Source organism: Erpetoichthys calabaricus, chromosome 4 (assembly GCF_900747795.2).
Source record: "Erpetoichthys calabaricus chromosome 4, fErpCal1.3, whole genome shotgun sequence".
Classification (NCBI taxonomy): domain Eukaryota; kingdom Metazoa; phylum Chordata; class Cladistia; order Polypteriformes; family Polypteridae; genus Erpetoichthys; species Erpetoichthys calabaricus.
This window is the reverse complement of record NC_041397.2, coordinates 174,389,722-174,415,366: the sequence shown is the minus strand read 5'-3', so window position 1 is coordinate 174,415,366 and position 25,645 is coordinate 174,389,722. Positions and strand designations below refer to the sequence as shown.

The following is a 25,645-nucleotide window of genomic DNA, read 5'->3' as shown; positions in this document are numbered from 1 at the left end:
TGTTTAGTATTAAAACTGAACTAACCATACTTTGGTTTATGCTTCAGAATCTGATCAGATTTCTTATTTAGTTTCAACTTGAGCTGAAACTCATTCAGGTGTTATTAGAATAATTGAACATTATTCTGTGTATTATTATGTGTATTTTTTTAACATGCCAAAAATTCTTATCAGTAAATGGATTTTTGGCAACTGATCACTAAAGCTGATATACTGTACTGTGAGGCATGTCGAAAATGAAATTATTCTATAACGGTTTTCAAAAATCTTATAATATTAGATTTTATATACAATTATTGATCAATATTTTATCATAGATTCAGTTGAACACAAAAGGTTTGGCATGTAACATAACATTCTCAAGTACTCCTATATCAATTTAGGGACAAGTATATGCTGGAGTTGAAAAGTCCTTCATAGGATCTACTGATGCACACTTCCACACTCCCTCAAGAGGCAATGTGGAAACACCAGTTAACAAACATACAAATGCCACATGAACAACAAGGGGGCACGAGATTCAAATACAGGACACTGGCTTCTTAAATATCAACTATGGTGCCTTACAAAAGTTTTCAGTCCCTTGACCAACTAACATAATGTGATTTGATTTCTATCAGAAGAAAAGTCTTTAGAAACAAGGACATGTGCTGTTTGCATTTGTATTTACTCTAAATACTTTTTGAAAGCATGTTTTCACTGTGTCATCATAGGTTAAGGAGTGTAGATTGATGGGAAAAACTGACACATTTTTTATCTATTTACAACAAAATGAAGTGGCCACAAAGTGAAGGTGTTAGAATAATTTCTGAATCCACTATATGTACAGTATATGTAAGATATTATGGGCTCTACTTTAGGGTGTCTTACTCTTTTCAACCTTTACCAAAAACTATCTCACTTTAATTGTCTTATATAAAGAAAAGTTATTTAAGGAAAAATGGCCTAGTGGGTAATGATTTTCGAGGGCAAAACCAAAGAGGGAGTAAAGGATACTGGCAGGCGATCGTACAGTATATTCCTGCCTATGTAAATGCAAAAGGGAATGGGTACCATAAAAATAGATACTGTAAGTGCCAGCAATTCCAACACTCCATAAGAACTGACTACTGTAGGGCGCTGTGTTTCAACCATTTTCATAACTTGTAGGTAGTAAAAAACCCATTCAGGATAACTGCTTACCTTTTATAAAGCATGCCATTTTCTGAGAGTAGTAGGAAGGAAAGGGAATTTTAAGAAAGTTAACAGAGAGGAAGGGGTTTTGTCCTTCTCTTTTTGTTGTTAGATAATTTCTGTTGCTGTTGTGTTTCAAAAGCTGCTGACAGGAACATTTGATGGCCAAAGAGCTACTGCAATATTAGTAAAATATGTTAACATTAAGAAATTGATCATTCTTTTGCAAACACATGAAATTGATTAGAAAAGATGATAGTAGTGATTGACTAGATACGGTATACTAGAAAATAGAGTTGAACCATCTAAAAAAAAATAGTAGTGCATCTGTAGATAGCATCCATGTATTTTTCTCACCTAACAGTAACTGCTAAACTAGACTGGGTTTATGGATTTACAGTATATAGTTATAAATATATGCATTCTAAAAATCTTAATTCAATGGAGTATTAATTATCTGATATGGAGTAAAAGGATGGGAACATTACTTTGTTGTTGATCAATTTTACTGGAAACTGTCTTATTTTATTGTTATTCATTTATAATAAAGGTGTTTGCACTAAAAACAAATAAATATTCTGCAAAATATTTTCTCTTCTATGTGAAGGTAGCTTCTCTTAGATTAATATCTTAATTAATAGTTTTATTTATTTATTTTTGCTATACTGCATAGTAAGATGCATGGAATTGGCAAGGTTATAGAGTGTAACTTAATGGACTTTGTAAGGATTCTTCTGATTTGATTGTTATCAATATTGAGCTCTATTCTTTCTTTATTTTTTTTCTTTCTATTACTGCAGAATGAATATACTTACATGATGGGAGCCTGCATTATAGTTTTTAGATTCTTTTCTATCTGTGGGAAGCACGTGAGTAAATCTAAAAAAAAAAGTGCATGAATATAATACCAGATGTTATTGCCATCCTAAGTCTTATTTTATCCATGTACTTGTAGCTTCTGTCAGGTCTTGGCTTTCTTTCAGACAGTAATAATTTATAATATCCATGCATATTCTGCAGTGCTGTGGGGTTTCAGCAGCCAAAATTCAAATGGACATTCATTTAAGTAAAGAAATCTCTCATCTACAGCTCTTCTCTTGGGAGCTAATTAAGTCAAATGTTGACGGTTCATATTGCTGCTAAAACAAATGGCAAAAGTGCATATTGGCTGCTTAAATTCTTAATACTGTATTCATAAAATCATAATTATTGTGATTTCTGTGTTCTTTCATTTGATATTCTTTCTCTTCATTTTTTCCATGGGAGGCCATGAGTCAAGGCTGCTCTTGTCATCGTGTTGTGAACTTTTCTGTGGGATCACAGCTATCCAGTGCTGCTTTCATCGTGTTGTGAGCTTTTCTGTGGGAACACAACCATCCAGTGCTGCTTTCATCGTGTTGTGAGCTTTTTGTGGGGATACCACCATCATGTATAAGCAGGCTGATTTTTGACATTTCACTAAACGATGATACCAAGGCAGAGTATCTATGTTTTTATTTGTTTTTGTTCATACAGCTACTGAAACATGACAAAGACAATTTAGAAAACAAAATAATACATGTTTTTAATTAAAACACATAGCAAAGAGCAAGTGTTAATTTAGCACTGAAAAATGTCCCTTATACAAGCTTTTCAGCTCTAATTTAACAGTAGTGATTTTGATCTGTAACTGTTATGTTGTCATGTGTAGTGAGACCATAAAATAATAGAATCAGTTGAAAAATGTTATAGCTGTGCAAATAAGAAATGAAAAACTGCAATTCTGCATAAAAATTAGGAAAGATGAAACTTTTTCTCTACACTTTATTAAATGTTGATTTAAGCTCCATTCATATCCCAGCAGACATCAAAGTGATGTTCTTTGCTATGATGGATAAAAGCTTCAAAGTACAGCTTTTCATAGTAGACAACCTTTTTCACTTCCCCCCAGATTATAAAGTCTAACTTGGTGAGACTTTGTATTCTGAGCAAGTGCTGCCAGGAGACTTCCCACGCGTACAGCTGGAGCCGTGCTATAAAGAATGCTGGTGCATGCATAGTATGTTAATGCATAGGTGCCAGGTGCTTACTTATTTAATTAATGAATTAATTAGTCAGGTAATTAATTACATTTATATAGCACTTTTCTAACCTACTCAAAGCGATTTACATACATTCTGCTGATGCACAGGAAAAAAACTTTCCTCAACATTTTAAAGAAAAAATTCTTGGTACTGTATATACTTAGCTATAATTTTATAAAATAGTTACATTCCTTTATTTTACTATTACTGTTTTGTTAAACATTATGCTATAATATTGCTGTACATTGTACAAACTATGAACAATTTATATTTGGAAATTGATAGTCAGCTGTTCAAGACTGATCTTGTGAGACAAGTAGTCCTGGTTTATGTTTTAAAAAGTTTTTATACTGGTACACTCTACATAATCACAGAACTAAAATTGATTAAATGGCATTAACATTAACAAACACAATAAATTGTTGGAAATGTTTAATAGACTTGTTTTTTTGTTGGTTTAAAATAACTCTTACTTTCAACTGGTTCATGCTTATGGCCAGTCCTAGAGATTTCAGGACTTATGCAATTCACATTTTTGTCTAGTTTAAAAATAAGATGGTTCTTCCAAAGTTGGGTTAAAAACCTGCTAGTGCATGTTGGACATTTGAGCCAAAATCTTTTAAAAATTACTATCTAATCTATACACCAGTGTTTTTCAACCAGTGTGCTGTGAGTGCTTCCCAGGTGTGCTGTGGAAATAATAGTGTAGCCCACCCGGGTCTGAACCTGAGGGGAACCAGCTACCTGAGGGGAACCAGCTCCTCAGGTGGTTGAGACCTGCCTAAGGAGGACAAGACTAGCCGGAGAAGCAGACGATTGCACACAGCACTTGGAGCACTTTGGACGCGTCTCCGGGCTGCTAGAATCCATCAGCCTGGATGTGTTAATTACCAGCGAGTCTCACAATGCCAGTGGATAGTGGCCATACAAGTTTCTTCTGTGGCAGAACAGGTTGGGCAAAGGGATGAAGCAGGTGGGAGATGCCAACAAAGTGCTCACTAAGTTCCGTGTCTGCAAACGCTGATCTTGGAGGTGTTGTTTTACGTGCTTCTTCGGACAATTCAGCACGTGTATAAGGTATAATGTGTTTGTGGTTAGAAGAATAGTGATGTGCCTTGGGATTTTTTTTTGTTACAAAGAGTTTAAAAGCAGAGATCAAATGTTGGGAAACACTGCTATATACAATAAAACATCTCTAAAAATTTAATTTATATAAGAATGAAAAATGACAGGCACATTGGCTAGTCCATATGACACCACAAATTACTTATAAATTCTTCTTAATGAATTTCATCCTCCCCTTGATTTATATCTGATTATTGATATTTCTTAATACTGCCATTTTTTACATGAAACTTCTTAGTGGGGACATACAAGAATATTCCTTTATGTGTGATACCTCTAACTTTAGCATTAACTTGCATAACTAATAATATTTGTTTGTGATGCCTAGGTTGCCCACAGCTGGCACTTCCTCTTTGAACTCTGGACAACAATAGTCATGAGACAAAGAGGGACTGGGTAATGAGGGCGCATAGCAACAAGGATTTGATGCAAACAGTGTGCATATTGCTTTTATCCTAATCAACAGTGTTCCAAAACATAGTGCAGTGCAGTCTCAATCGATAAATAAATAAATAATCCTCTTCGAAATCAGTGCAGTCATGGAGATTAAAACCAAGTTCTTTCAACCATTAAAAACAAGAATAAAACCAGGTAGATATTGGGTTTCCTTTTCTTGCTTTGCCTACCAGCCCAGTGCATCTTTTTCCCTCCATCTCTCTAGCTTACCCTGCAGTTCTTGAGAGGCCTACAGTTGCAGTGTCTCTTTGGGTCCTGACCACCATCTTATTGGATGCTCGGATCTGGACCTCCATCGTCCTACCACCTATCCGTCAGTGCAGTGGCATCCCTGGAGCCCTCAATCACACCTGCTCCTCCAGACTGTTTAGTGGGAGTAACCAATCAGTGAAGCACCATTTCTCGTGTTGCCACTGACTGCTCTACCTCTCTAACTACCTTAATTTCTACTGTAAAGTGGAGACTTTCAGTCTGCAGTAGTCCACGGCACAGTATTTCAAAGCCCTATTTTTTTCCTTTAAAACCTGCAGCATAAAGTCTTCTATTCACAGTAGAAACTAAGACTTGCTTTTTTTTCACCACTGTTAAGCTGTGCTTGAAGCTGTTCTTTCAGTTTCCAACTGCCTTTGGATTGTGTAGGAAACCATACTCACTGACACTTTGATTTTGTTTTTGCAATTTCTCTAAATGAAAGGCCTTCACTTCTAAGGGTAATAATGCTCTGTCTCATTTCATTTGTTAATTGTGATTTTCTTGCCATTGTCACTGGAATATTGTCCAAGTAGTCTTTAGAGTGTATAGTAACACAGTCTTCTCAAATTCTGCTTTAAGACAGACAGACAGGGTTTTATGTAATCAACAGAAGGTGGGACACCTGTGCAAATTGTTTCCTTCAACTTGCAAGGCTTAATTTACTTTAATTGCTGCAGATCATCTCTAGGGTGTAATCTATTAGTTTTTCCCTGAAGAAGGATTGTTTGTATATTCTGATATTCCCTTTTTTCAGTTTTTGCTAACCTAAACTTTAAATTTAAACCTCTGGCAGATTACTGCTTACATTTTCACCATTTTAGGTCATTCATTGCATTTCAACTGATTACATTTGAAGAAAAAACTGAAAAACTGAGGTGTTCTAAATCTTTTGACAGATAGTGTATATACGTATTGGCTATGAACTATCTAAATAGAAAGTACACAGGAGCCCAAGAAGTTTAACATCAAACAGCACTGAGGTGATAACGTTTACGAGGCTCAACGCAGAAAGAACACCATATACTCGAACATAAGACTCTGGGGCATTGTAGTATTATCGCCCTCACAACAAAGCCAGGAGTTCACTGGACAGCGCTGGGATGGCAAACAAATTGAAGAAGCCATTTTCTGTATAACAGTTTTTCTGCACTAGGAACTTGCTTCTTTGAAACAGAAGCAACATTCTGCTGGCTTTTTCCCACAAACAGGAAGGTGTACACCTTAAGGTTTCCTTTGTAGTATTTTCAAAATTAGCTCCATCAGGTGGTACTTCTTAGCAGTGGGCGAAGATCAAAATGTTGCTCAATCCTGTTCTAATCAGAGTAAAGTCTTCTGTTCAATGTATTGCTGATATTGATCTACTTTTTTGATGTTTTATGGGAGTAAATGATAATGAACTTTTCATAACTCTTGGTTGGTTTATTCTTTATATCCGTGGACTGGGAAAAGCTTGAATTAGAAGTCCAAACACATAATTGAAAAAAAGACAATAATGAGCTCTAGTTTTCGGGCTTCATCGCTAATCTAGAAAGTGCACTTGGCACATGAATACACAACCCAAAGGTAAACTTGTAGCGGTCATGAGGATGCTAAGATTCACAGCATCCAAAGACGGTGATTCATTTATTTTATTACAGGGAACCCAGAAACACACCCTGCCTTGATTCAGCACGCACACACTCACGCACGGAGACACTTATAAAAAGGCTCAATGAATCAATAATAAAGTATATATTAAGCAAATAAAGAAGGCAAAAAACAATTATTAAACAACGTGTATGCAAAAGACCTTCCCAATTCCCTACTGATGATAATTTTTTACAAACACTGCACAAATGAAACCGAATGAAACACTAGGCACTACAAAGTAAACAGTTAACACTAAAAGTTAAGTCCAAACAAAGCTCAGTACAGCAGGTGCAGATGATGTTGGTGTGTGGAATGCAAACCTCCTGCGAACAGCCCTTGGAATGAACTGTAAAGTTTTGTCCTACCAGGTTCCAGTTGTTGCGTGAAGATTTTGCATGATTAGGAACGCTTCCCAGCCAAAGATGTATCCAACCAAGACAGCATCACATGAACAAGTAGGCACAGGACAGGTACATAAATCCAGAATGAAACTGTAATCCAGTGGTGGTTGTAATCCAGATGTGGGATGACAAGCATAGAAATAATAAACACAGATGATCACGATCTCCTCAGAATCTTTTTAGCTCCCTTTTAAAGAGATTGCTTAATTATCATTCTTCCCAGCAACCTCTGCACACTCTGAAGTGACCCAGTGGTGTAATACTACCAGGGCTGCTGGGAGTTATAAGCAAATTAAGTAGTACTGCTACCAATTTAGAACATTGCCAGGCCAATTCTTTCTGTAATAAAGAGCACAAATTTTAAAATACAATAGAATCCATTCATCAATTGAACATACCTAATCCAATTCAAGGTCACAAGAAGCTGCACATGTGACAGTATTACTGTTACTGCTACTACAGCTAAATGCAAGTTAAGAACTCACCTTCAGAAAGGTACCGACATGGTAAACAAATAATATGTAAATATTGAACAGTTAAGGTAAACCCAAAGTTCCATAACCTGGTCCAGAGGAATAAATAGGCCTATTTAGATCTCCTGTACTACATTGTGTTTTGTCATCACTGTTTCTTATTCTGCGTATTTAGTTTAATAAAACTATCATTTGTTACTGGATGTAAGTAGAGAGTTTTGACATTTTAAGTTTTGAATGGCATACAGTGGTGCTGTTTGTAACAGAATATACAATACTGTAAGTCACTCCAAATAAATGTGGTGTAACTTAGCTGTAACCTTTTTAATGACAGCTGTGTAAGCTTTTAGGAAGCTCACTTTCCTTGGATGGTGAAGAACATGATGTCAGAGAATGAAGAAAAAGTTTGTATTCTTTATTACACAGGGATATTAAAGTCCAATTTCACTAAAGTTGAAAAGGTTGTATAAAAAGATAAACTACCCCCATAAGAGCAACATGTCATGTGTGCACAAGAATGAAGCTCTGTGCAACTGCTTACAGTATACACACATGACATTATTTTTCCTTTTGATGCCATTTATTCAAAGATGTATCTTTAGTTGGGGGATAGCAAAATCTAAAATACTGCCACTTTATGTGTCGAAGACAGGTAATAGAATAAATGTAAAAACTATTTCTGCACTAGGAAGGATTAGCATTTTGTGTACGCATGTTGCTGCTTATTTTTGACCTATAGACAGCATAAAATGAATGAATCAATGCAGTATTCTTCATTATTCTGCATTGTATTTGGTTCTATCATTTTCGTCAGTGTAAAAGATGCTAGATAAAACACACACTGCTTAATCCATTCATGTATTTGTTGGTGTAATAAGCATCATTTTAGCCGTGAACTTTACACTGCAGTTTTGATGGCATCTTATTGTATGTGTTTATCTTTCATTCTACAGGTGACACTTAAAATGTTGCTGCTCACTGTGGTTGTCAGTATGTACAAAAGTTTCTTCATCATCGTGGGGATGTTTCTTTTGCTCCTCTGCTATGCCTTTGCTGGTGTAGTATTGTTTGGCACTGTGAAGTACGGAGAAAATATTAACAGGTAGGCACATGTTACTTTAAGCAGCCTTGACAGCCAAATGTCACAAGACTAAATTCAATGAACCTGCAACATATGGCTTTGACAGGAGTTGCCTTTGAAACCTGTGTAAGTGTAGACAGTTTTACTTGAACACTGTCAAGAAAGTCTGCAAAAAAAACAATACAATGTTTTGCAGCATATATTCACCAAAACTTGGAAAAGCTAAAACTTGTATTGTAAATCACAGAATACATTCATCTCTATCATAGAATAAGCAACATGTTAACTATTTCTGCAAATTGCATTACATCTGAAGTGTTTCTTTTCTCATTTTTTATTAATAATTTCAGACATGCAAACTTCTCAACTGCTGGGAAAGCCATAACAGTTCTATTCAGGATTGTTACCGGGGAAGACTGGAACAAGATCATGCATGATTGTATGGTAAGTGTATAATGCCTTTATTTTTGATATTCACACTCAAAGTACAATATTTTAAATGCTTCAGATTTTTAATATCTCATTCGAAGAGTAGTACAGCCAATCTTCCATTTATATATATAGCTTAGGTCATTAGGATTGCTTGTTTTTTGTCTAGTCAAATTAAAAAATGAATCCAAATGAATTTAATTAGCCAAAAGCTGGAGCAATGAACAAAAGCTAGAATGTCACTGCATGAATTTAGAGAAAGAACAAAATATTGTAACTGACATTAGGTTCACCCTTTGAAACTGTTGATGATTGTCCTTAACCTGGCGTCAAACCCTGTCCCCCTAACTAAGATCTCACCACAGCTCAAACACACAAATGACATAGCTGGCTGAGGACTTCTGCCACAGGGGGCAATTGTTGGTGGGTGGGAAACCAACAAAGTATGGTAAAAATTACTGACACTTCAATCACTGTTATGACATCATCACTGTTAATGGTTGGCTAGCAGTTGTCATATGGAAGGGTCTGGGTTAATAAACAGATCTGTAGTTCTGCTCTGTTCAGCATTAAAGAAGGTTTGTAGTAGAGTTTCGGATTATGTTCCTAACTCCTCAATGATCAAGTACCAACAGATTCTGCCTTTGCCTGAAAACACTATATCAAGAAGAAGATTGCCCCTAATTTTATTAACACTTTATATTTATGGCTACCTAGAAGGATTTGTTTGCTTGTTTGGTATGCAATAAGTCTTTAACAAATGCTTAGTTGAATCTTTATAAGACTGGGCACAGATGGCACTTTAGAATATGGGAGTCCCATGGTGTATTCATCAATCAAAAGACTCTGTGTTACATACCAATTAGTAAGTGTTAGTTGTACTATAGCAAGTATCCCTTGTTCCAAAGTGTTATTGGAAATTTAATGTTTCTTTGTTTCATTATTGCCCAGTAAAGTATTTTTTAAGACAGTTGGTGTAGTAGGCAGGCAGTGTGTTGTTGTGCCCAATGCCACAAATTTTCCATTTGGTTTCCCACCACTGAACCTGACACTGAGTAAGTCACTTAGCCTGCCTGTGCTCCAAAAAAAAGTCATAATGAATACTGATTAGCCAAACATTCAATGATAATCCATCCATTCAGTCCCAAACCTGATTAATTCAGCTTAGAGTACAGAGGAGCAAAGCCTGTAAGTACTGTTTCAACAATTCATATTTAAGCTTTCTTCTCACCTTATAAAAAATGCAGGAGGACCAGTCAGAAATGGCAAGCATTGAGTAAAATCATAACATTTCTTAAACTACATGTCATAACTGCTTAGAAGTGCTCCTTCATTGCTTTATTTTTATAAAGAGTTCTTTCAATAACTATGCATTGTTGGAATATTGCCATTAGAGGGCAATATTGGATCACTAATAAAATGCACATAGTGAAAATCTCAAATTTGGCTTGATAATGTGGCTTGATAAACAACAGTAAGGTTTGTGGCTATTTCCTCGGAGCTTCAGTGGGGTATGTCTGCAAAATGTTTCCAGTAAAGCACTGGGATTGTGGGCTATATGTTACTCACTGTATTAATATTAGGCATGCACATGGAAATCCTTGCAAATTTATTGTTTGTTTTTTTCTTCTGGCATTTACATCTTCATTAAAAGCTTTGATTTCTGTTGACTGATGTCAATTTCATTGACCAAAAAAAACCCAGCCTTTCTTTCATACTTTTTAGAACAAACACGATTACAGTATAAAACTGACATCATGAATCCATACCTTGAACAGAAACAGGAATGCAGCACTGGTAGTGCTAGGAAAAGATTGGAAACAACTGACATCAAGCATAAAGCATAATGCATTGTGAAAACTGACACCAAAATTTTAAAAACTGTAGCACAATGAAGGGCTGTAATGTTACTTTAGATATAATTAAAGGGGAATATAGAAGTTCTTGAAAACAAAAAAGAAAAAAATTATATCTTAAATGTTGATTTGAAAGTGAAGCACACTCTCTTCGACATAAAGGCCCTTCATAAAATATATCGGGGCAGTGTTGCTAAGCCATCTAAGCCATGTGTAAATCTGCTGCTTGTACTGCTTACATAAAAACATGTCCATGTCCACAGAAGCTCATTTCACATCCAAACCTATCCCACCATACCTGTCACTGCAATACTGCTTTTGAATCAAGCATCAGCACTTTTCTTTGTCATAAATTATTTAATTATGATCGGAATAAGTTATATTATCTATTCATTTATATGTTTTTTTATTTTAAAATCTAGTAAGGAAAGAAATTTAATGTGCTACCTACATTGTGGGCAATTTCTGGAATTAACAAGTATGTCTGGTTGTATTCTAGCAATTTGCTCCTTGTTTCCTATACTGAAGACCAATTGTAAAAGATAACATCAATCCTGCCTCTTTAAATATGAAGCAAAATGGGTAGAGAAGAAATCATAGTTTTTCTTTTTCTAACTGAGAGAAGATCTTTGTGGTTATAAAACATTTAATAATAAAAAATATGCCATGCACTGTATATAAAGGTTGACAGGGTAGCATCTGGTGCACAGTAGTGTTATAAGAAAACCACAGTTATGCCTGTGCCAAAGAAATTTGCTGTTTTCCTGCCTGAACAACAATCGGGTCATTGTGTTAACCTCCATGATGATGTCTGGAGAAACTGGTCATTAACCACAACATCCCTGCTACACTAGATGCCCTACATTTTTCATACCAACATAGCAGATATGTAGATGATGCCACCTACCTCGACCTGCATATTGGTCTTGAACATCTGGAAAGGTAAAACATGTATGCCAGGATGCTTGTTCATTGGCTATAGCTCTGCCTTTAACACCATTTTGCCCACCAGCCTAGTGGTGATGATTAGAGACCTTGAGTGAGAAGCTCCAGTTGTGGATGGGTGTATGACTTACTGACAAATAGACCCCAGTCAGTGAGGACTGCCAACTCCTCCACGCTGTTCACTAACATCGACTTTTTGCAAGGCTGCAGCCTCAGTCCACTGCTGTACAACCTTTTCACCTATAACTATGTAGCAAAGCACAAGGGCACTAGCATTACTGAGTTTGCAGATGATACTGCCATCACTGGCCTCATCAGCGATGATAATGAGGCTACCTACAGGAGGGAGGTAAAAGACCTGACTGTACAGAGCCATGACAACAAATTCTACCTAACTTTGCCAAAACAAAGGAGGCCATTGTTGACTTCAGAAAGAGAAAAGGCAATCACCTTGCATTCCACATCAACAGTTCCCCCCTTCAGTCATTTAGCAGCTTTAGGTTTCTGGGTGTCTGGATCACTGACTGTCTGTCAACACCACCTGCATCCTCAGAAGTGCTCAGCAAAGGCCCTATTTGCTGAAGTGGCTAAAGACCTTTGAGGTAGAAACCAAAATTCTGTTGAGTGTGTGCTGCTGAACTATTGAAAGTGTCCTGACTGGATGTGTCATGGTGTGGTATGGCAACCTGACTTACCAAGAGTGCATACATTTCCAAAAGACTGTCTGTACTGCTCCTAAGATGAATGAGGCTCATCTTCCACAGTTTAATACCATCTGCTCCAGCAGAAGTCTGAGAAGAGCTGAATTCATCTTCTCTGTTGCCACCCATCCAGCACTTCCCCTGTTTCCACTTCTGCCTTCTTGTTTGTGCTACCAGAGAGTCCTTCCACTTCAGGGACAGCTTTTTCCCCCTGGCCATAAGATCAGTGAACAATCAGTGGTCTGAAGATAGCTGTGTAATCTAATTTATCTGTTAATTGCACTGAAAATCATCAGCATATTTTAACTAATTTCAAAAATGTGTATTTTGCATAGATAACTACAATATGAATTATAGTTACAGTTATGAAGTTACAGTTGATGGAGTATCATAAACATACCAAGGTAGAAACTTTCCAAAAACAGTAGTGACAGTTTACAAAGTGCTGTCTAGTGAGTATTTGCTACAGTAAAAAGCCCAGATTCAGAATTTTTGTTTTACAAAAATTTACAAAAATCAAAACAACACAGTCAATACATCTTTCCTAAATATTAATATCTGAAAGTTGAATACATCAGAATCAACAATGTAACTCAGTGAGCAATTTGAAGAAAAAGCCCATTATGAGACAGGTTCTCATGTATTTCAAAAAATCAAATGAAAAATAAAAAAACAAGTCAGAAGCCCAGCAGGCCATTTTTGCAGAGAATCAATTAACTTTTTGCCAGGTTCTGAAAAAGCTTTACACCATTCATTGTAGGGCACTGACTTTGAAAGTTTTAGCAGGCTTTTTGGTTTATACAGTATGTTATAGAATCACTAAGGGCCCAGCCCTATCCTGGCAGAATCAGATATTACAATAAGTGCTGGTTCTAAAATTCTTGCTCAGGATGGGAATTTAAAAAGGCCAGGTGGATAACATAGGAAGTGCATAGGGAGTTGGTTTTTAAATCAAGTATCTGTGTATCTTCACACTTCAGCAATCACTAACAGTTTGACTATGCAAATGATTCTTGCTGAGTCTCTCATAAACCACTTTGCTTCACTCACTCAATCAGACATTAAGACTTAAACTTTTTTAAAATGTGTTTTTTTTCTGATTGATAGACCTGGATGATATGCAGAATTAGACTGTTGCCAGTTATAGCACAGAGAAGCCCAGTAATGTTCTGTACTGTTTACAGTGCCCTACCTTATCTTTGGCCTTGATACCATTGCAGGGTACATTCGCTCACTCCAGAATAATACAGCGACAAGATGTGCAGGTAAACCAGAATGCTTGTCAAAACCCACAAAAACTTGAAGACAGGATGCATTGTCCACATTTGAACCATCAAGATGTAAAGAAGAATCAGCATAGCTAAATAATACTTCTAACAGAACACCCTTAATATGTTTTACTACAAAATACAAATAATCAGAAATGTGTCCTTTTCCAACAGCCAAATAATAACAACATTTATTTCTCTAGTACCTTTTCATACAAACAGTGTTGGTCAAAGGGCTTTATAAGATGTCAAAGAAGGAATTACACACAAAGAAAAATAATGCATAAATAGTATACAAAAATAAATAATGCACACTTTACATAAGACAGATATATGATTAAAAGAAAAATCCATCCATCCATCCATCCATTTTCCAACCCGCTGAATCCGAACACAGGGTCACGGGGGTCTGCTGGAGCCAATCCCAGCCAACACAGGGCACAAGGCAGGGAACCAATCCAGGGCAGGGTGCCAACCCACCGCAGTAAAAGAAAAATATATAATTAAAAGAAAAATTAAATATAGAATTTTTTTATACATATACAAGGTGTGACAGTTTAATTCCTGGAATGGTCGCGTAATTGGATCGAAATCACATGTTTGAACGTGTTTGAACTAATATGTACATAAATTGTAAGCTGATAGAGGCAGTTGTTAGTTAGCTATTGGGAAGGTAATAGATATCTGCATGTAACCTTTGGCGTAAAAATGGGTGATCAAAATTTAGAGCAACGTACGAGTATTAATATTAATTGTTGTGTGAAAATGGCAAATGCGCTACTGAAACGTTACAACTGTTTCAAGTGGCATATAGTGAATATATTATGAAAAAGTCGAGTGTGTTTGAGTGGCATAAGAGGTTCAAAGATGGGCGAGATGATGTGACGGATGACCCCAGAAGCAAACAGCCAAAAACAACAGCGGACGATAATATTGAAAATGAGTTCCAGACCTGCTTCCAGAAATGGGAACACTGTTTAAGTCAGTGTATAGATGCACAAGGGGAGTACTCTGAAGGCAACTGTAGCCACTAGTGTGCAGTTCCACATGTATATTTTTTAAAGGTGCATTCCAGAAATTAAATTGTCATACCTCATATAACTATATACATTTTTATATATATATATACATTAAAAGAAGAAAGATAATACATTAGGAAATCCCATATCAAGAGAAGAAATATGACCTTTTTGTAACAAGTATCAACGGAAAGTTGCAGTTTCAGTGGTTGTCTGGCTATCCATATTGTCAGTCCACTGCATTGGCCCTCCCATCTCCCATATTTTGTTATGCTGAGTGCTCTGAACAGGAATTATGTCAAACATGGATTCATTGATGGAGTACAATGTCTTTATTTACTAGTATTATTCACTTTTGTAATTAAAGTACTAATTGATTGATTAATTTATGTCAAGATGAATGTAATTAATGATAATATCGCACAGGGAGAATTTAGTGTGAAATCAATGTTCTGTCGTGTAATTAAACCTTTAAAATGTATTATTTGCAAAGTGTCCAAGACCCCCTACTTCCTAATGTCTACTTCATACTTGTCAGGAGCTAACTGCTTGTAGGTGCTAATCAATGCATCAGTTTGCATTGACTTGGCCACTGTTTTCATGCCATGCTGATAACCTTGATGTGTGCCTTAATTTTTAATCACCTCATGGCTGATAAGAGCTGCTTTTGCTCCTGAAACAGTGTTGTGGTATTGTACACAGTTTTTTTTTACATTGTGCTAAAACATAATACATAATGGTTACTATATAACATGTAGCACCACTGAATATATAAAATTAAAAGCACAAATTATTAAAGAAAGATTGACCAAATAAATGTTTCATTCAAAGAAAGATTTACAAGCCTTTTTAATGTAAAGGAGAATGTAAGCAAACATAACTAACTCTGTTAAGAATATTGTAAAAAAGATCTTTCTCTTATGGCTCCACTGGGCATCAAACAGTTGATGTTGCACCGACTGCCCTGATAAAGAATTGTACTAAACCGGTGAGCTAAAGGCCTTTCTAGGACAAAATGAGCTTTTCCCCATTTTGTTAAATTTTCAGTGGCACACAAGATTACCTCTGAAGAAAAGGACTGAGTTACTGACAACCAGCTGCAGCTACTCTCACCTACATTCAAAGAGGATTCCTTTGACTGGCTAAACTATTTTGAAACTCTATAAATATTTGGTCAGCTTACTTTTTGAATTTCATTTGGTTTACTCTAAATCTCTGTTTATTCCCTGTGTTGACACAGTGACATTTGCCCTCTGACATATATAAACATAGATCAGCCATAGTATTAAAACCACTGACAGGTGAAGTGAATAATATCATCTTGTTACAATGGCACCTGTCCAGGGGTGGGATATATTAGGCAGCAAATGAACAGTCAGTTCTTGAAAGTTATGTGTTGGAATCAGGAAAACGAGCAAGCTTAAGGATCTAAGCAACTTTGACAAGGCCCAAACTGTGATGGCTATACTACTGGGGTCAGAGCATCACCAAAATGGCTAATCTTGTGGAGATTTCCCAGTATGCAATGGTTAGTATCCACTAAAAGTGGTCCAAGGAAGGTCAACCAGTGAAACGGTAACAGGGTCATTGGTGTCCAAGGCTCATTAATGTATGTGGAGAGAAAAGGTTAGCCCGTCTGGTCTAATCCCACAGAAGATCTAAAAGATGTCAGAACACACCATAACAGCTTGCTGTGTATGGGGCTGTGTAGCCACAGATTGGTTAGAGTTCCCATGTTGACCCCTGAAAATCACTGAAAGCATCACCACGTGTCAAAATTGTACCATGGAATGGTGGAAGAAGGTGGCCTGGTTTGCTGAATCTTATTTTCTTTTAGATCATGTGAACGGTCACGAGTATGGCCTCTAAATTCTCAAGATCTGAATTCAATTGTGCATCTGTTGGAAGAGCTAGAAAAACAAGTCCAATGCATGGAGGTCCCACCGCGCAACTTATAGGACTTAAAGGACCTGTTCTTGGTGTCATTTACCACAGGACACCTTCAAAGGTGTTGTGAACAGAGGGAGACCTACACAGTAGCAGGTAGTTTAATTGTTGTGGCTGAACGGTATATATATTTTTTTTCTTTTTCCCCCTATTTTACAAATTTAAACTCTATGTTTTTTCACTTGTTTTCACAATTATGTAGTAGAGTGTGACACTTTGATCGGACTCCAACATATAGTATAAAACCTTTTCAGTTCTCCAGTGAATTCTTCCATGAACCTTTTCTAGCCTAGTAAACTGCACCTAAATCTGTTGCTGACATTTGTTCAACATTTGGGGTTTTTTAAGTAAAGAAGAAGAAAACCATGATTTATTTCACTTACAGTACCTGTTTCTTAAACAGACTGTTTCTCTAAAAAAGCTTTGATATCCTCATGCACCTACATATTTGCTGTTTCAATTTGTGCAACTTTTTGTGACTCTCAGATCCAGTATATGACTTCGGGGTTTGATAGTTCTTCGTGTTGTATTGTTTTTCACTTTGTACTTTTTCACACCTTTCAGAATTTGCTGAAGAAAAAATGTCACTGTTAATAGAAGCAACACTATTTTCAACTCTTCTAAGCTATTTTTATAGGCATAATTAAAATGGGTGCCTTCTTTATCCAACCACAATTACTTGCTGGTATTAAACTGTAAATAGGGGCAAGTGGAATGTATGAGCAAGGCTATACTTTACATATTAAAGTTAACTGCAGTGGTGGCTTATTTTGGTAATAATGCTGACAAAATGGAGTCTAAAGTAGGCTAACATTTTAAGTTCTTCTTAAACGCTATACTGTATACTAAATGGCCTTTCCACAGAGTGAATATGCTGGAGTATCTTTAGTCCGTAGTCCACACCCTCACACCTCCACTCCTTACTCATTTTTTATCATGTATTGCTTAATTTTAGTTCAACTATAATTCAGTTGTCAGTCATCTCTTTCTTGCCATTCTCTTATTTTTCAAGATTTGGCTTTATAACTTACATTGATGAGTTATAATTAATTATCTTTTTAGTTGACATAATGTTAATTATATTGTGCAATTCTATTGAAACTTTATAGTGAGCTGATCTCTGGTCCTGGAATAAGCAGGTTAAGGAAATGAACCCAGCTTATAGCACCAATCAAAATTCCTGTAGAAAATGAACATCTGAAGGTTGGCAGTTCTTTATAATTAGCAAAATCAATGTCTGGTTAACATAAGCCAGTTGGATTCTATTCCAAATAGTTAGTTTAGCCTAACATCTAATTGAATTGGTCTCTACTGGTGTGTAATGTGAATTTCCCGTTGGGATTAATAAAGTATCTATCTATCTATCTATCTATCTATCTATCTATCTATCTATCTATCTATCTATCTATCTATCTATCTATCTATCTATCTATCTATCTATCTATCTACTAAACTATATATTTTTTGCAATTTACTATTATATTTTTGGAGGTTGTATGGATTTATTTGATGGAAAGTACTAATTGTCATGTTTTCTGTTATTTTATTGTTGCATATAAATTTGACACCTTACCACTTTTAGTAAATATTCCAAGTATTGCAAGATATCTTCCAATAGAATACACAACTCTTACATAATCATGAATTTCACAATGTGTTTCTAGAATGCTATGACTGTAAAATTTTATTGTTAAACCATGTTAGATTATATGCTGCTGATTAATTTCATAAAAACTAGGGGACTTCACCCCCTGCTTGCTTCGCTCACCAACCCGCCGTTGTGGACTGGGGGGCTGAACACACCCCTTAGGAGACGCAGTCTCGATACAATGGGAAACAGAAACAGTTTTTTTTTATCTCAATGCATGCTCAATAATCCAGGTAAGGAAATTCTAGAAAGTTGATTCAGTTCATCTGGACATATCATTTGCATATCATTGATCACACGGCCCATTGTTAGTCAATGGTGCTAGTTTCGGTCATTATGGAAAGGTACTGTTTATAAGATTGGAGAAACCTGCAGTCAACTTAGACTGAGGAAGTTACTTGGATGAGTGATGCAACATATCTCCCTTGGAAAATAACTATGTCCAGATGAACAGAATCAACTTTCTAGAAGTTGTTTTTTTACCTCCTCTTTGCTCGATCAGCTGCTGGCTTGCTGCATTTCAAACATTTAAAAGCCTGTACAGCAGCTGTCCTTTGGTCTCACTGCCTTGTCTCTCTTCTCCCCCAGACATCCTCAAACACTATTTGATCTCTTTTCACTTTTTCACTTTTTCTACTTCCATTATCTCTAAGCATCTCTAAGCATGTGTATTGCGCCAACGTTTTTGAATTCTTTACGATGTTCTACTTTGTCTTTTTCCGGCCCCGGGTATGGTTATATCTCTTGGCACAAATTACTTTCCTTATTTTCAGAATTTGCACATAGATTATTTTTGTTGTTTTTTGCTTTCTTTTTTGCATTCTTTTCTCTCCAACACTTTTGGGTCTCTTTTCGACGCACTGCACTTTCTTCTTTGCTTAGTCGTTCACATGTCATCTAGAATGTATAAAATTTTTAAGAGCTGAGAGCACAGGAAGTGTGTCTGCCAAAAGCATTCCAACAACTGAGAGGTTAGATGACCGTGGTTTTATTTGAAAATGGTTGTAAGTAGAGAGTGACTTGCAAAAGTCACTGTCTCATGGGACTTGCTCCCAAAGGTTGTAAGTATGACGTGACTTGACCATCTCGCAGGAAGTGAAAGTATCTGTCTCTCTCCAAAAGATCTCTGTTCAAAAGTTTTGTCTCGTCCCAAGATTTTTTTTTTTATAATAGAGAGAAATAATGATAATGCTGACATTTTATTATCCAAAGTGTCAGCATTTAAGAATTTATTTTTCAAAGAAACGTTGCTCATACATTTGGTACTTTTTACATTTTTGCTAATATAACAAAAATATTACCATATGTCACTTCTCTGTGCAGTTTTTTAAAGAGATTATTAGTAAAAAAAAAAGTTATTATAAAAAATCCATTCACGTGACTGTCATACTAATTGCAAATTTTTTCTTTTGTGTTCTATCTGTTTTAGGTTCAGCCCCCTTTCTGTACCCCTGACAACCACCGATACTGGGAGACAGACTGTGGAAATTATGCTGGAGCACTCATGTACTTTTGCTCCTTTTATGTTATCATTGCTTACATAATGCTCAACTTACTTGTAGGTAAGCAGATAAAATGTTGCATTTGGGGTTTCTTATTAGCAATAAAGATCATTTAACAAAAACCCCAGCTATTTATCACAATTTTTTTTTCATAATAATTAAATGATGACCTTCCATGAAATGATCTGTGTATTTGAAGGGAGGAATGGCATAGACTCAAAGTCCTCAAAGTGTGAAATAATGTGTTAGTAAAGAACTCATATGGGTCATCACGTGCTACTGTATTGCTCCCACTTTTAAACTTTATTATACCATTTAGTTTCAGCCTACACAGTAATTCTTACAGATACTTTCTCCATCCAGCTTAATCTAGATAGAGGGACTTCCAACACCTGTTTTTGCACTGTAGAGACATACTTTAGAAATCCTCAGGCTATAAAAGATGATGACATAAAGTCAAAGCATTCATGTTTGTAGTCTGTGATTCCATAAGAACACTGATGTTAAATTGATAGCTGTTTTGAAGGCAGCATAGCTGGTATGTATTCCAGGTGTTGAGTTGTCATTGGTGTGTTCTCCTTGTTCTTGACACAGAATATATGGATTACTGCCCAAAGATTGATCATAAGCTTGGTTTCAGTATTGAAACCTCTTGTTTGCTGCCAAATGCTAGACATATACTGTATATTTTAGGAAATGATAGACTATTTTCACTAATGATAAGCACAGCTTCCAAAATGTCTAAAGTGCCCACATTATACATAATCTAATTGTGAATCCTGATCAATGAAGCAGGGACCTAGAAATTTTTAGTTGAGTGATTGAATTTGCTCACAATAATGTTGGGTGTAACACACATTTTCTCATATGTCTTGGTAAAAATAGAGAGCATTCTTAAATTTACTTGAGAAAAGTGCCCACAGTGGCATACTTTTCAGACCGAAACTGAGTGATATGTGTTGGGTGATCTTAGTTTTTGATTTAAGTTGTCTGTGGTTGAATAGCCTGTTATCAGTCTGTTAAGTGAGCTGGAGTCCAGGTAGTATGTGTTGTCATGTATTACTCTAGTATCACCACTATCTCACTTCTTCATCTATGAGTCATCTTCTGTCTGGAAAGGTTTACTTTCTTAAGCATCCAGCTTATATTCAACTGCCTAAGCACAACAAGCCTTCCCTTAACAGCTCAGTTATCCAGTATCCTGGATCCAGAACCTCTCTTTCACCATACGGTAGGATACTAAGAACTACTGCTCTTCTTTTGCTGAAGGGTATTTCACCAAGCGAAGCTCAATCTAATCTCTCACTCATGTTCTTAAACTCAAAATAACTATGCTATCCAAATATAATGGCAAGAAAATCGGTTTGTATGTGTAAATGTAAGACGTCAGTAAATGTAAATTTTGGGAGACAAACAATAAGGGCAGCAAGATTGTTTTCTGTTCTTTGTGTTCATGATCTACAAATGTTAGATCATGGACTAACATATAAAATGAAGTTAGCTCATTACTCTATAACAATAAGCCTAAATATTTCTGGTTTCCAAGAAATTTCTCATATTGTTAGAATATGAACAGTGTGTTCAAAATCCTTACAGATTTATAGATTTTACTAGTCACACATCAAGCACTGAATACTGGTTTAATAATGTACCCATATTTTATTTTAATTGGGGTTTGGAAGTAAGTCAAACTTAAAATATATAGTATATATAATATATAGTATATATATATAGTTATAATAGTAAAATGTTTTTTTCCCTTTTGGAAGTGTATGACATATAAGATTGAAGTAAATGCTGGTACGTCCTCACCTATGCCCTGTTTATGTTTCAAAACAGCAAATAACTAAATTAAATGTATAAAAAGTCAAAATAAATCTTCACTCTTATAACTTTTACCATGTTGAGCCTCTTCTATGTTTATGTTCCATCCATCGATTTAGAGAATCTACATAAATAATTTAAATAAGCTTTATTTGCGACCAGCATGGTGGCAGACAGCAGACAGGTTGCATTCTGGCCTGGCAAATGTCAGTTTTTTGTGAGTACTCAGTTAATCTCATCTGCCAAAGAGCTGTCTGTTACGCTAATTGGTCACAAAACCATCCTTTTGTAAGTGACTGTGGGTTTGGGCATGAGTGTGTCCTGCAATACACCGGTGCCCTGTCCAGCATTGTTTCTTGCTTTGTGTCCAAACTTGCAAAGATAAACTCAGATTCCAGAGGGTTCAGAAAATACATGCAAAGATGGTATGCTTATTAAATCTGTTTAAAATCTAAGTCAGGTTTTTTGTCATGTGTACATAGTACAGTGAAATTTGCATGCCTCCACAGAACAAACCTACAATACAACAAGATTTAATAAATAAAATGTATACTTACCATGCAATATACTAATATACAATGTATACAATTATATATACTATGCACTTGCAAGTATTATTTATATTGCAGTATTTGAATTGTTATGATAGACTGTATAGTAACCTTATGGCTTCTGGGTAGAAGCTATCCCTGAATCTACTGCTGCGACTGCTGACGGTCTTGTACCATTTGCCATAAGGTAGAAGTAAGAAAATGGCTTTTTAGGGTGGCTGAGCTCTTTAATAATATTGCTTGCTGTTCTAAGGCAGCCAGTGTTGTACATGTCCTGAGCAGAAAACCATTGGGTGCCCGTAATATTCTGTGCTGCCTTCAAAACCTTATCTGTAGGGCTTTACGTTGTTATGCCAAGCAGGTGCCATACCAGGATGTGATCTACCCAGGGAAGACTGCTTATTGTCATGATCAAAATCCAAAAAAATACATTGCAGTGGAAACTCACAAGATTAATTTATTCAGTAAATAAATACAAACATGTAAGATCTGACCTTAACCCTGTTTAGGTTATAGTTGCTGATGTGAGTGACAAAGCAAGAAATATCCAACACTGAATCAGCAGTGAAGTCGGGTGTAGTGAATTCATTTAGTAAAAGCTATTCAAAAATATTATATGTCAAATTATTTTTACTTAAACTCATACACAGTTTATTTTAATTTTTTTAGCAATCATTGTGGAGAACTTCTCATTGTTTTACTCTACTGAAGAAGATCAGCTGCTTAGTTACAATGATCTGAGGCATTTTCAGATTATTTGGAATATGGTGGATGACAAAAGAGAGGTAAAATATTTTCATTTAGTGGACCTGACATTCATTTTTTAACATCACTTTGAATATAAAACTTATATATTTAAGATTTTCGTCAATCAGATTTAAGCACTGTCTAACATAACCTTATTTAATTTGGGGTTTTTTTTGTTTGTTTCTACAAGCAATTACATGTAGTTTAAGTGAATTTATTTATTAAGGAATTTATGTTCAAATTCACTATGAATTTACTATAAAAAGAAAAACTTTCTAAAAATGTAATTTTTCAGAAATTAAGAAACTAAACAGCATGCATTACAGCAAGTTTTACATGTTATTAATAAAACTGTAGTCTTCAGGGTTTTTTTTTTAACCTTCTTACATAATTGCTTCTGAAGGAATAATATATAAACACAAATTTTTTATTCAAACCCTTTCAACCAGCTTTAACAAATGCACTGAATTTGACTAGTGTAAATATTTTTTTTCTGTTTCATAATGTTTAACTAATAAATGAAACTTGTGTAATAAGTTCTTTTTTGTTTTATTAGTCTGATAAAGTTATAAAAAGCATGTTACAGAAAACATGACCTTTCCATAAGCAGTCTCATATTCAGCATTAACCTCAACACATCCCCATACTTTCTGGACAGCCAATAAATCAAGAAGCCCAATATGTAGTTGTTGCTTAAAGGTACTGAAGCTTCTAGATAGATAGATAGATAGATAGATAGATAGATAGATAGATAGATAGATAGATAGATAGATAGATAGATAGATAGATAGATAGATAGATAGATAGATAGATAGATAGATAGATAGATAGATAGATAGATAGATAGATAGATAGATAGATAGATAGATAGATAGATAGATAGATAGATAGATAGATTAGTTTTTATGTGTTTTATGCCCTCCAATTTACCAATTATGACAGTGTTTTCATTCACAATCATCAGTTTGCTGTGTACGTAGATCAGTTCCGTAGATAGAACTTTGTGTCCCCAGGAGCAAATTTAGCTTTTTGCAGAAGCTCTTTAAACACATGAATGCATAAATTGGTAGATAAGTAAATAAATAAATATACAGACACACTTTGGTGTGAACACACACTGGAATTGCTATAAAGCAAGAACATTTCAAAAGAAAGAAGAGCTCTGATTTGGCTGTTACAGTCACAGTGAGATATGTGTTTTAGCTTAGCTGGTGTTCTTAAATGCCCCTGTTTTAGTAAATGTGTGTATTTTTGTATGAGTGTGCCTTATGATAAATTGTTTCATTTTCAGACAGCCAGGCTCCTGCAAATCTGAATTTTGAGAAACAAATCAAAAATGTTTGATGGAAAACTTAATTTGTCTTCATTTGCAATTTTGAAAATGTGAAATGAATATCAAACTTTTTAATGAGATCAGAAATTCTTGCGTTTCAGTTTTGCTTTTTATGACATACTCATCTACATTGAAGTTTGTCAAAACGTAGATGTTGATGTTTACATATTGTAACCTAATGAGATTACATGAACGTTTGATAATTGGTCATTCATCTGAACATACAGTATAAGTTCTTCAAGGGTCTTGCTGTTTAAATGTCACAGCTTTTGAAGTTCAAAAGAAATTCTTATTTCTACTAGAAATGATTATAACTAACAATACAGCACAGAGCGTTGCGTGGTAGAAAACTGTCATCTGTTCATTTGTGGGCTGGCAATTTATATTGTAATTTTCAAGTTTCAAAAGGTATATAAATTATTGAGGCTTCACCGCTTAAAAACAAAAATGAAAGAAGCATGTTAAGCAGAAATTGTTAAAGGCTTATTGTTGAAAAATTGCTAAAAGCAATTACATATCAATCTATATTTTATAACTGCGTATTTTCTGAGGAGAAGCTGGTATTGATGTTCGTTGCATAACTTTTAACCAAGCCTTTAATTTTAGCATGTTAGTAAGTAATCCATGTTCAGTGGTATTTATGTAATTTTTAATATTGTTCTAGGGTGTTATACCAACATCCCGAGTGAAATTTCTTCTCAGGCTGCTACGAGGCAGACTGGAAGTTGATCTAGATAAGGATAAGCTCTTATTTAAGCATATGTGCTATGAAATGGAAAGACTACATAATGGAGGGGATGTTACATTCCATGATGTCCTAAGGTAAGGAAGTACTGTTTTGGATTAACTTTAGGTATGTGGTGAGAGCAATGAAACCTTTGTGTTAAATTACAAGAACTGTACCAAAGATCTTTTCTTGACCTTGCATGTAAGTGAAGCTTTCTGCTTTCTTATTTTTATTTTCAAATCATATGATGCTCTCAGGCCTCACCTTAAATCATCTCCATCACCCCATTTCTAATTTGCAGTTACCAAGCAATGATAAAGACCAAGGTCCAACCTATCACCCAAATCCCAGGGTATTCTATAGTATTAGATCATATTGTGCTCAGAAGTCTAACAAGGAAACTTAATATTAGGATTCTAAGGCTCAAGGTATGCCTGGTGTCTTTCCCATGCGTAGAAGTAATGCCTTGCCAATATAGCAGTGGCACAAAGTGTC

General features: G+C 35.5%; 1 protein-coding gene across 1 annotated transcript in view; it reads left to right on the top strand.

Annotated features, from left to right (window-relative positions):
- nalcn (sodium leak channel, non-selective) overlaps positions 1-25,645 on the top strand; it is an 898,297-nt gene that overhangs the window by 850,007 nt on the left and 22,645 nt on the right. The window contains exons 37-42 of the mRNA XM_051926631.1: positions 1,974-2,042; positions 8,526-8,674; positions 9,004-9,097; positions 19,896-20,028; positions 23,013-23,128; positions 25,088-25,245. Of these exons, the coding sequence (XP_051782591.1) occupies positions 1,974-2,042; positions 8,526-8,674; positions 9,004-9,097; positions 19,896-20,028; positions 23,013-23,128; positions 25,088-25,245 (719 nt within the window). The remainder of the gene's footprint in view (positions 1-1,973; positions 2,043-8,525; positions 8,675-9,003; positions 9,098-19,895; positions 20,029-23,012; positions 23,129-25,087; positions 25,246-25,645) is intronic.